The sequence below is a fragment of the Rhinoraja longicauda genome, chromosome 23, assembly GCF_053455715.1.
Source record: "Rhinoraja longicauda isolate Sanriku21f chromosome 23, sRhiLon1.1, whole genome shotgun sequence".
NCBI lineage: Eukaryota > Metazoa > Chordata > Chondrichthyes > Rajiformes > Arhynchobatidae > Rhinoraja > Rhinoraja longicauda.
The window spans coordinates 25,458,918-25,471,546 of NC_135975.1; the positions used below are offsets into that span (position 1 = coordinate 25,458,918).

Below are 12,629 nucleotides of genomic sequence, written 5' to 3' on the forward strand. Positions count from 1 at the left end.
TGGGAAGCTAGAGAAAAAATTGTGGGAGCAGTGGCACTGATAAGACTCATCCCTTAACATCAAAATCCTAGGACCATATTGATAGTACTGAAAGCTGCAACTATTTCTTCCCTTCATCTTCTAGACATGGGTTCAGAGAGATCTATGACAAGGGAACTTGGGAGAGTTAATAGAGATGTCTTAAGGACGGGTAGACACAAAATGCTGGTGTAGCTATGACAAGATTCATCTCTCTCTCCGTTTCCTGCACCAGACTAGACACGCCATATCAAGCAGCATGGTTAGTGCTGTCTGAATGCTGAAATTATAAGTGTAAGGTGTTACATTGGATTAAACAAATGCATGTAATCATACATTTTGCTGCAGGAGCTGTCCAATTTAGTCCACTGGCTAAATCCATAACCTTGGCTAATGCTCAGAGCACAGGAAATATATAACCAATTAAATCTCTGTGAATTTGGAGGATTTTGTAGAAATGATTAACCAGCAAATGTCAGGGTTCTCTGCAAGGATAATAACCCCAGTCTTGAAATCTAATGATAATTTGCAGATCACTGTACCTTAATTGATACATGTGACAATAAAAAACTTTTAAAACCTTTAATTACTGTCAGTCAGCTGCTTTGAGTTGGTCATCTTATTTGCATGTCCAATACCAGACTCTGGATACAGACAAACTATTCTCAAACTCTGTCACAGGAAGAATTTAAAGGGAAACACAAAAGGATACACAGATGTGCTCAAAGACCTGTTTAAAAAATGCAGTATCCCGACTGACTGCAGAGATTACCTGGTTCATGACCAAGGAGGATTTGGTACTGAGAACAATGCTTCAGCAGCACAAAGAGGTTCTCTGTGAATGGAAGAGGGAACGGGCCATTTCAAAAACTATCACCAATAACAAGTAGCAATTTGAAATGACTGATGCTTAAAAATGCCAAAACTGACTATTTGAAACCAGGCACACAGACCTTTTCTGTTCTTGCCAGTTCACACAAAGTGGCCATAAAACCTGTGCCACAGTGAGGACAGCATGTTGGGGTAGCATTTAGTGCTGCTGCCTTGAAGATCTAGAGAATCAACCTCAGCTTCTGTGTGGAGCATGGGCCAAAGACATGCTGAACTGTATAACTGGCCACTATAAACAGCCCATAGGGTGGCAGGAAAATCAAAGTTTGTTGGGGTTACAAATGAAAGAAATGAAATTTGGGTTAATGAGTGCTTGATAGTCAGCAAGAATGTGATAGGCCAGTTTCCATGCTGTATGATGCTATGATAGTTATTAATGTAATCAATTATAACGTAAATGAAATATTTACCAGGACGTAAATAGAGGTTTTTGTGGTAATGTTCTCACATTTTATTTAAACATTCAATCGTAATGATATTAGTATTTCTTGCCTCAAAAACTTTTGTTTGTTTGTTTTCCTTTACACTTTTGTGCGCTACATTCATTAACTATATGAACGAGTTTGTTGTAAAAAAAATTGACTAGCAATCAATTAAATACACAGGTTAGAAAAATAGAAAATAGATGCAGGAGGAGGCCATTTGGCTCTTCAAGCCAGCACCGCCATTCATTGTGATCATGGCTGATCATCTACAATCAGTAACCTGTGCCTGCCTTCTCCCCATATCCCTTGATTCCAATAGCCCCTAGAGCTCTATCTAACTCTCTTTCAAATTTATCCAGTGAATTGGCCTCCACTGCCTTCTGTGGCAGAGAATTCCACAAATTCACAACTCTCTGGGTAAAAAAGTTTATTTTCACCTCAGTTTTAAATGGGCTCCCCTTTATTCTTAGACTGTGTCCACTAGTTCTGGGCTCCCCCAACATTGGGAACATTTTTCCTGCATCTAGCATGTCTAGTCCTTTTATGATTTTATACGTCTCTATAAGATCCCCTCTCACCCTTCTAAACTCCAGTGAATACAAGCCTAGTCTTTCCAATCTTTCCTCATATGACAGTCCCTCCATCCCAGGGATTAACGTTGTGAACCTATGCTGCACTGCCTCAATAGCAAGGACGTCCTTCCTCAAATTAGGAGACCAAAACTGCACACAATACTTCAGATGTGGTCTCACCAAGGCCCTATACAACAGCTGAAGGACTTCTTTGCTCCTGTACTCAAATCCTCTCGTTATGAAGGCCAACATGCCATTAGCTTTCTTCACTGCCTGCTGTACCTGCACGCTTACATTCAGTGACTGGTGTACAAGGACACCAAGGTCTCATTGCATTCCCCCTTTACCTAATCTGACACCATTGAGATAATAATCCCCCTCCTTATTTTTGCCACCAAAGTGGATAACCTCGCATTTATCTACATGATACTGCATCTGCCATGCATCTGCCCACTCACTCAACCTGTCCAAGTCACCCAGCAACCTCCTAACATCCTCTTTGCAGTTCACACTGCCACCCAGCTTTGTGTCATCCGCAAACTTGCTAGTGTTACTTCTAATTCCATCATCCAAATCATTAAAATATATTGTAAATAGTTGCGGCCCCAGCACCGAGCCTTGCGGCACTACACTCTCCACTGCCTGCCATTCTGAAAAGGATCCGTTTATTACCTACTCTTTGCTTCCTGTCTGCCAACCAATTCTCTATCCATGTCAATACCTTACCCCCAATACCATGTGCTCTAATTTTGCTAACCAACCTCCAGTGTGGGACCTTATCAAAGGCTTTCTGAAAGTCTAGATACACTACATAATAATTTCACCCGTTTCTGCCTTCAAGGGTCCCACATTTGTCTTTACTAATCTTTTTCTCTTAACATACCTAAAGAAGCTTTTACCGCCCTTCTTTATATTCTTGGCCAGCTTCGCTTCGTACCTCATCTTTTCAGCCCGCATTGCCCTTTTTGTTATCTTCTGTTGTCCTTTGAAAGTTGCCCACTCCTCTGACTTCCCGCTACTCTTTGCTATCTTATACATAGTTTTATTCCATCTCTAACTTATCTTGTCAGCCATGGTTGCCTCTTACTCCACTTAGAATCTTTCTTCCTCTTTGGAATTAAATGATCCTGCATCTTATGGATGATGCCCAGAAATTCCTGCCATTGCTGTTCCACCGTCATTCCTGCTAGTATCCTTTTCCATTCAACCTTGGCCAGCTCCACTCTCATGCCTTCATAGTCCCTTTTGTTCAACTGCAACACTGACATTCCTGGTTTAACCCTCTCCCTCTCAAATTACAGATTAAAACTAATCATATTCTGATCACTACCTCCAAACGGTTCCTTTACTTTGAGTTCCCTTATTAAATATGGTTCATTGGACAACATTAAATCCAGAATTGCCTTCTCTCTGGTAAGCTCTAGTACAAGCTGCTCTAAGAATCCATCTCAGAGGCACTCTACAAACTCCCTTTCTTGGGGTCCAGAACCAACCTGATTTTCCCAGTCTACCTGCATATTGAAATCCCCCATAACTACAGTGGCATTACCTTTGTTGCATGCCAATTTAAACTCCTGCTGCAACTTACACCCTATATCCAAGCTACTGTTTGGAGGTCTATAGATAACTCCCATTAGTGTCTTCTTACCTTTACAATTCCTCAACTCGATCCACAGTGCCTTGACATCGTCAGTCTCAATGTCGCCCCTTGCAAGGGATTGAATTCCATCCCTCACCAACAGAGCTACCCCACCTCCTCTGCCCAACCTGTCGGGTACGTCGAACAATCCCTGTTCCGGGCGTACACCGGCCCAATCGCCGAACTCTACCTCCGCTACATCGACGACTGCATTGGTGCTTCCTCTTGTACCCATGCAGAACTCACTGACTTCATACACTTCACTTCCAATTTCCATCCTGCCCTTAAATATACCTGGACTATCTCCGACATCTCCCTCCCGTTTCTGGACCTCACCATCTCCATCACAGGAGACAGACTAGTGACGGACATTTACTATAAACCCACTGACTCGCACAGCTATCTGGACTACACTTCTTCCCACCTGGTCCCCTGCAAAAAGTCTATCCCCTACTCCCAATTCCTCCGTCTACGCCGCATCTGCGCCCAGGATGAGGTGTTTCACACTAGGGCGTCAGAGATGTCCTCATTCTTCAGGAAAAGGGGCTTCCCCTCCTCCATATAGATGAGGCTCTCACTAGGGTCTCTTCTACATCCCGCAGCTCCGCTCTTGCTCCCCCTCCCCCCACTCGCAACAAGGACAGAATCCCCCTCGTTCTCACCTTCCACCCCACCAGCCAGCGGATCCAACAAATCATCCGCCAACATTTCCGTCACCTACAACGGGATCCCACCAATGGCCATATCTTCCTATCCCCTCCCCTCTCTGAGTTACGCAGAGACCGTTCCCTCCGTAACTCCCTAGTCCACTCGTCCCTTCCTACCCAAACCACCCCATCCCCGGGCACTTTCCCCTGCAACCGCACGAGATGCAACACCTGTCCCTTTACCTCCCCCCTCAACTCCATCCAAGGACCCAAACAGTCTTTCCAGGTGAGACAGAGGTTCACCTGCACCTCCTCCAACCTCATCTATTGCATCTGCTGCTCCGGATGTCAACTTATTTACATCGGCGAAACCAAGCGCAGGCTCGGCGATCGCTTCGCTCAACACCTGCGCTCGGTCCGCGTTGGCCAAACTGGTCTCCCGGTGGCCGAGCACTTCAACTACCCCTCCCATTCCCAGTCTGACCTTTCTGTCATGGGCCTCCTCCAGTGCCATAGTGAGGCCCACCGGAAATTGGAGGAACAGCACCTCATATCTCGCCTGGGCAGTTTGCAGCCCAGTGGTATAAACATCGACTTCTCCAACTTTAGATAGTTCCTCTGTCCCTTTCTTCCCCTCCCCCTTCCCAAATCTCCCTCTATCTTCCTGTCTCCACCTATATCCTTCCTTTGTCCCACCCCCCTGACATCAGTCTGAAGAAGGGTCTCGACCCGAAACATCACCCATTCCTTCTCTCCTGAGATGCTGCCTGACCTGCTGAGTTACTCCAGCATTTTGCAAATAAGCGCATTCATATATAGTACTTTTAATCCTTTGCTCATCTCAGCTTCCACATCAATTCCTATTACACTTGGCCATTCTCTCCTATTCCTTCGTGAGCTTTCTGTCCCGTTAATTTTGGGGTGTGTCTTAATTATTCCTATACTCTTTTTCCTTTTAACTCCATCCTTGTCCATCCCATTTGAACCCCCCCCCCCCCCCCCCCTACTATTCAGAGATTTGTTATCAAGTGCAAGAGAAAGACTGGTAATTCCTCCACATATTTCTCAGAACACTAAAACATTAGGTACTGAATGTACAATAGGGTCATTGTAAACATAACAGTCTTTTACAATGCTCACCTTTTCGTCTGCAATCTTTGCGTCTCCAAGCTTCCCCAGGACCAATGGCAACATTTTTCTGAATGCTGGATTCCTCTATGCTGCTTTCCAGAAACTGCTTATCAAGCAAATTATTTTCACTAAAATCTTTTTCACTTGCTCCTTTAAATAAGTTGGATTTTGGTTGTATGAAAATACATTCATTTTTTGTATCTTCAACAGCAACTTTATGATTCACATCTAAATTTCTATATATGTCACTTCTGTTAGATGGAACTTTTGTATTAAAATCACTTTCAACTGGTACCAAAGGACAATGCATAAATTTCTCCTGACATTTAAAGTTGGCTGCAGGTTGAATCCTTTCCAAGCTGTAGCACTGAGTGGGAGGGAAATCTCTGTCATAAGATATAAGACTCTCACCACCAGTTACAAGTTGTGTTGTGAAGTTCTGTGATAAGGGAAATGCCTCTTGTGCAGAAAAGGAAATATATTTTTCACCATTATTCGAATGAATACTTGAGTTCTCCGTCAAGGAACCGTTCGATAACCTTAAAATACAGGAATAAAATATTAATTGCAGTAAAAGAATTGGTGTATTTTTAATAATTAAAATCAAATGTTTTATATTTTATTCATCTTCAAATGACAGCAGTTGCACGCATCCCCCAAATTCTGCAAAGTTTATGTAAAGTATTTTCAACACAGTTTCAAACAATTGTTTTGGTTTGGTAGAACAACCAGAGAGGCTTTCAAAATGGGTGACCCTGTACTGTCCAAGGTCAAGTATAATCTCCACAAGGCGAGAAGGGATGCCAAGACTAGCTGAAGGCTCAATGGAATCACGTTGATGTCAGGTGACTGTGGCAAGGCCTGAATGCCATCATCGGCTACAATTCAAAATCAGGGTGATTTCTTGCAGTCTCCACCAGATGACATTAGTGATTGTTACATTTACTGTTACTGGAACAAAGTTATTCCAAGGCTCAACCCAAATCCCACGTTGGCACTGTCCTATACATCCAAGTGGTGGAATTCAGATCTGCTTTCATGAGGGTAAATTCTCAGAAAGTTGTAGGCCCAAATGGAGTTCCTGGATAAGTTCTGAAATGGTGAAATTGTTCTCCAACTAACTGGCCACAGTCTTAGCTAACATCTTCAACCTCTCAGTTTAACAGTCCTCGGTACCCACCTTTTTCGAAGAAACCATCATTCCAGTCCCCAAGAAAAATATGGCAGCCTGTTAAATCCAAGCAGTCACAGAGAAGATGCAAACTCCACTCAGACAGCACCCGAGGTCAGGATCGAACCCAGCTCGCTGTGAGGTTGCAGGTTTACTAGCTGCGACACTTTGCTGCCCAGATCGTGAAACATGGATGTCCAGACTTAAGAATAGTTTCCTCTTTGTTATCGACTCCTGAACCAATCACCTCTTTCACATCCCATTCCCTGATGTGCTGCTACCTACTCTTATAATTAACTCTAGCCTAATTATTTATTTTGTTATGTACTTTAATATTTCTTTGCATTTCTCGGGTTTTGCTCTTCAATTTTGCACCATTCTGTTGTTTTGCGCTTGTCATTGTCTTTATTGTATTTATCATCAATACACTAATCTGATATGTGACTCTGGGGTCTCCTTCCATATCACTGTTCATACAGACCTGGCATTTGAATGTCTGGGTAAACTGTTATGATGTGTCACCAAATTTTCTTTGTTGGTAAGAACAGCACGTTCAATGATCTCAATTCTTGGGGACGTGCCATCGCAAATAAAATGTTTCTGTAAATTTTAGACCAAAAAATTACAATTAATAATTGATCTTGCTCTCAGAATAGTTCCAATTTCGAACACAATTTTTGCATCAACATTGAAAAGGATCATTATTTAATATCCTTGGCATTTGAGGTTCATCAGAAAAAAGGGTCATAATTACTACTAGAGTTGTGTAAATAACCTAGATGTCTGTTCATTTCCCTCCACAGATGCTATCCGGCCCACTGTGTTTCTCCAGCAGTTTCATTTTGTAATATATATTGTCAGTTGAATGCAGTCTGCATTATACTTGTCTCCATGGTCAAGTAGCATCTTAACATTTACCAGTCCACATTATTTTTACTGCATCGGTAGCATTTTTGAATAATATTACTATATTTTAAAAAAATCTTAGACTTGTATAATAAATTTGTGAAATATCCTTTGTACTGTTACCAAAAAGAATCATAGCCTGTGGGAACTGAGAACACTGAATACAAATAAAGGGGTTTGTTTAAATGTGTTTTACTTATCATTAATTGTGTACGATTAATTCCGTAAATACGTAAACGCACAACGGTAAGAATTAATCATCACAAAGTTTAGAGCTGCACAAGTCTAGTCCATCACTTATAATCATGATTCTTCTCATAGCATGGGTGGTGTTTTGCTCTCTCAATAATTAGAATGCGTGACATAGTGTAATAACACCAACACTTTAAAAAATGCAAATAAAACCTGTAAAAGTTCTTGATCGCCATAGGTCGGGTCCCACATAGTAAAGGGTTTTGTGCGGAGATTTTTACCAGATAACCATGCATTTTTCTGTGGAAATCCATTGAATTTATTCGTCGAAGGACCTGAATTGTCCAGAATATTATATTCCATCAAATTTGATTCCACTGCAGTAGAAAGCTACAGTAAAAAAATAGGAAAAAATATTCATAATCCCATTTAAAAAAAAAGAAAATGTTGTCAGGAGAGGAAAATGCGACAATCTTTAAAATTAAAAGAAACAAATTGTTGGAGTATCTCAGCGAGTCAGGCAGCATCTCTTGAGAACATGGATAGGTGACGATTCGAGTCAGGACTTTCTTCAGACTGATTGCCGAGGATATCAGACTGATGAAGGGTCTCGACCCAAAATGTCGCCCATTCCTTCTCTCCTGAGATGCTGCCTGACCTGCTGAGTTACTCCAGCATTTTGTGAATAAATACCTTTGAGCTCACTGTATATTTTTGGATAACCTCCGAAGGTGCCCCCGAGGCACGAAGAATGAACTGAGAGAGGTGAGGGACAACTGTTCATGGGATGATGTCCAAATTGAGGCATGTGGACTGGGCCACAGGAGGCCCTGCAGCAACTTGGAACTGGTTCAGCAGTAACTGGATCGGGAGCTGCTCCAAGAGGTCAAGTGCACAGATCAGACGTGGCCTGCAGCGGCACAGAATGGTGGAGCTGCCGTGGAGGACACCAACAACTTTGCTTGGCTAGCCGACTCTGCAATGCTGCCAGGAACGGGCTTTACGGCCAAGTTAAGAACTCTACATTAATTACAACTTGCACTTGAATCATGAAAATGGTGTAAAAATATGGTGACTCTTGTGTACGTTCTCAGTATATTATTCCTATAGTTATATTTAACTAACATTGTGCTTATTTATAAAAATACTGGGTGGCGCTGTACGATGGCAGCCTCGCCAGCAGTCTGTCTCATCCTTTTCTTCTTTTGTTGTTATTAGTCTGTTGTTAAATGTATGTTTTAGTGTATGTTTAGTTTTGTACTTTGTGGGGGACGGGGAAACATTTTTGTGTCTCTTTGCTCGATGGAGATGCGACTTTTTCTGTATCGAATCTCTGTCCGCACTGCGGCCTAACATCGTGGAGCTGGTGGTCCCTTTGCTGGGGATCGACTTCGGGAGTTCCAACCGCGTGAGCCTGCGGACTTAACATCATGGTGCTCGCGGCCCCATGGTTAGGGATCGACTTCGGGGGCTCCAAGCCGCAGGAGCTTCAACCGCCCCGATCGCGGGAGCTTCGATCGCTCGGACACGGGAGCTTTGATCGTCGGTTGCGGGAGCTTCGATCGCCCCGACTGTGGATGGTTCAACTGCCCCAACCGCAGGAGAAAAGGAGGGAAGAAGATAATACACTATTGCCTTCCATCACAGTGTGCTGTGGTGGAGGTTTGTGTTCATTTTTATGTAGTTGTGTGTCTTGTTGCTTTTATGGTATGACTGTATGGCACTCTACCTTGGTACAAGTGACAATAAAGTATCATTGACCATTGAACATTTCCAATATTTGGACAGGTACATGGATAGGAAAGATCTGATGAATATGGGCCAAACACAGGCAGGTGGGACAAGTACAGGTGGGGCATCTTGTTCAGTGTAGGTACGTTGGGCCAAAGGGTCTGTTTTGGTGCTGTATGACTCTATTCCAATATTGTTTCATTTGCTGCGGATGGCTTTTTAATGAAAACAATACTTTGAGGAAAAATCTTTAATGGTCTCATATGCGGCAATATTCTGGGCATGACTTCAGTGCTTCACGACATCAGATTATGAACTCAAAGCATTTTGTTTGATTATATTAAAATGGTAGATTGGCACCCACCTCTCCATATCTTAAGTTTGATGTATTCGTAAATTGTTTTCTGCTGTTCCATTCGTTTTTCTGTGTGCTGTTAAGATTTTTAAAAACGATGTTTAGCTGATAGTTAACTTGATAGTCACGTAAATTCAAAGACACAGAAGTTTCTATTTATTAAAAAAGTACACACATGGTGGGCGTTGGCGAGAACAGCACCTGAAGGCACTCTAAAAGATAAGATGTTACTCAAAACTCATCACTCAATTTTGCGTTCATTCAGCTCTTGGATGAGATCGCGAAGAGTTCGCATGCTCGCAAGCTACGATTACGCTCAGGAGAAAATTATGTAATATCTTGCACAGTGTTGTTAAATGTCACGCTGTCCTTTGTTTGAAGAACATCTACATTTGATTCAGTGATATTGTTTTTCAGTCACCAATATTGTTTTGAAGTAACACCAAAATAATGCCAGCATAATACTAAAGACTCCAAGGTCTATTAAAAAGGAAACAAGACTTGCACTTCAATAACTCTTTTCATATTCAGTATTCAGGATGTCACCAAGGGCATGACAACAATAAATCATTTTCATTAGGGTTTACAGTCTGTGGGTAGCATTGCAACTTCACTCTTTCTATATTTTGTTTTTGTGTTATCTCATTTCATTGTTTCCTATTAATTGATGGCCATCAGCAAAGTCGATCTGTAAATGGTGATGCCATGATGGGTATAGTAAAAGGAGGGTGGTAAGCTATCCTAAAATATTTATTCTCCTGGGAAAATGTTTGAGGAATAATTGAACTGTAATCTTTATTAATTTACAAAATATCAGTTAAATTATGAAAAAGATTACTAAACAGCTAGTGATCAGTTAACTATGTAGATGTACCTCTTTGTTCACACCAATTATCAATTACACCCATTGTTTCATGAAGTCATATAATGTGGAGCAGTCTTCTTGGCCCATTAAGTCCTTGCTGATCAGTAAGTAACTATCTAAATTGATCACAATGTATTCTCTCTACATTTCCAACACATCCCCAGATTCTATCACTCACCTACACTTCAGAGGCAATTTGCAGCAGTAACCAACTAAACCTGCACATCTTTGGATGTGGGAGAAAACCAGAGCACCTGTTGGATACCCATAGGAAGAATGTGCAATCTCCATACTTTGAATGGAGCATGAATACCCCTGCACCACCATTCTGCACCATGATGTTCTGTGAGTCCCTTGCTTCTTTCTTAAGCAGAGGCACAACCAGTTCCCTTCACAAATACACCGATGCAGCTGGCTCATTGTCATATTAAACAATTTCTCCTTCAAATCCAGGCAATTTCTTTGGTCTCTTTACGTTAGCAGTTAGATTTGTCACAAATATCTATATCCATAGTGGTGCAGCAATAGAACTGCTGCCTGACAGCTCCAGAGTCCCAGGTTTGCACCTGACCATCCATTCCCACCATCCAGAAAGCCAAACATTTGTGATGCAGCAATTCACTTGTACTTCTTCCAATCCAGTTTGTAACATCTAGTGCTCACCATATAACCTCTATTGCAATGGAGAAGCAAATTTCAGATTGGGTGACTGTCTTCCAAACACCACTGTTCAGTCCACAGGATTCCAGTCAGTTGTTACATCCCATTCCCACTCTGGTGCTGATGTATGGCTTCCTACATTGTTCCAATGTAAGCTTGAGAAACACTTCATCTTCTGTCTGAGATGAGGATTGAGTATCCTCCTAGCCTTGACTACGATTCAATTGCTTTCAGTATCATGTCCCTTTATGCGTTCTCCTGCCAATTATTCCTAAACTCTCTGCTATTTAAAACAAACTCCCTTTCACACTTTCCCAGTTCTTCCAGCTAAAACATGAAGCACAATTTATCTTTCCATGCCTGACCTGCCGAGCAGTTCTCGCACTTTATGAATATCTGAGGTTATAAATGGAGCTCACAGTTTTTTTAAAGAGAAGTTCAAAATTACATAAATTGAGAAACAGCATAAACCAAAAAGCTGCCATGTGCTTTAACAGAATGCCTTTGACACACATGACTGTTTCAAGTATATTGCTTGCACAACTGAACAAAGGTGTAAAAGGTGAAATTCGAGGATAGTATTTATCATCTGCTGCTGTATTGGGTACATAACTTTGTAGTACTTTTTAAACATTTAATCAAAAACACAAGCACCACATTGCAAGGCTTCGCATTCAACAATTTTTTTTGAAAAAAATTACCTGCATTGACTTTCTTCTAGGAATATTTGAGAGGGAGTAGAACAAGGAGACATTGGCAGCTCAATGTTATGTCGTCTAATTGGTACTTTTCTATCATTCATCATATTTACTTGAATGACTTTGTTTGATGCATCTATGAAAAAAACAAGATATACTGTCATTTCACCATTGTAAGATACTGAACTGGGAGTTGCTGATATTAGGTTTTAAAAAATGATTCCAGTGCCGTAGTCAGTCAGAATTCATGGAATAGATAGATACAAATCTTTTATATATAAAGGATCATTGAGCTGAAACTTTAAAGGGCTTGTCCCACTTTGGCGATTTTTAAGGCGACTGCCGGCGACTGTCACAGTCATAGCAGATCGCCGAAAAAGCTTCGATTTTTTTAACCGTACAACACTGTCTACGACAATGACCATGACAATGCCTATGACAAGCTACGACAACCGGCGACCCACGATAAGAAAATGGTACCAGTCAGTATATCTATCTCACAAAAAAGGCACGAGGATTGTAGGAGAAAACAGTTCCCATTTCACACAATATTCATCCATTTGACAATTGTGGGCGGATAGAATTATCACTCATATGCAGCATGTCTTGTTTCATTTCCCGAGGGTGGATATATGCCAAGATCATCTAGAATCGACCATTACACACCTACACAAGTGACTGCCGTGCTCTGCTCGACCGCTTTGCATGATAAACACGCATGAGAAAAA

The 12,629-nt window shown here is 41.7% G+C and overlaps 1 protein-coding gene across 1 annotated transcript in view; it reads right to left on the bottom strand.

The window, feature by feature from the left end:
• redic1 (regulator of DNA class I crossover intermediates 1) overlaps positions 1 to 12,629 on the bottom strand; it is a 54,817-nt gene that overhangs the window by 14,143 nt on the left and 28,045 nt on the right. Inside the window, exons 4-8 of the mRNA XM_078419462.1 lie at positions 11,905 to 12,037; positions 9,688 to 9,754; positions 7,806 to 7,982; positions 6,976 to 7,094; positions 5,333 to 5,862 (exon numbers count right to left, since the gene is read on the bottom strand). Coding sequence (XP_078275588.1) covers positions 5,333 to 5,862; positions 6,976 to 7,094; positions 7,806 to 7,982; positions 9,688 to 9,754; positions 11,905 to 12,037 — 1,026 coding nt within the window. The remainder of the gene's footprint in view (positions 1 to 5,332; positions 5,863 to 6,975; positions 7,095 to 7,805; positions 7,983 to 9,687; positions 9,755 to 11,904; positions 12,038 to 12,629) is intronic.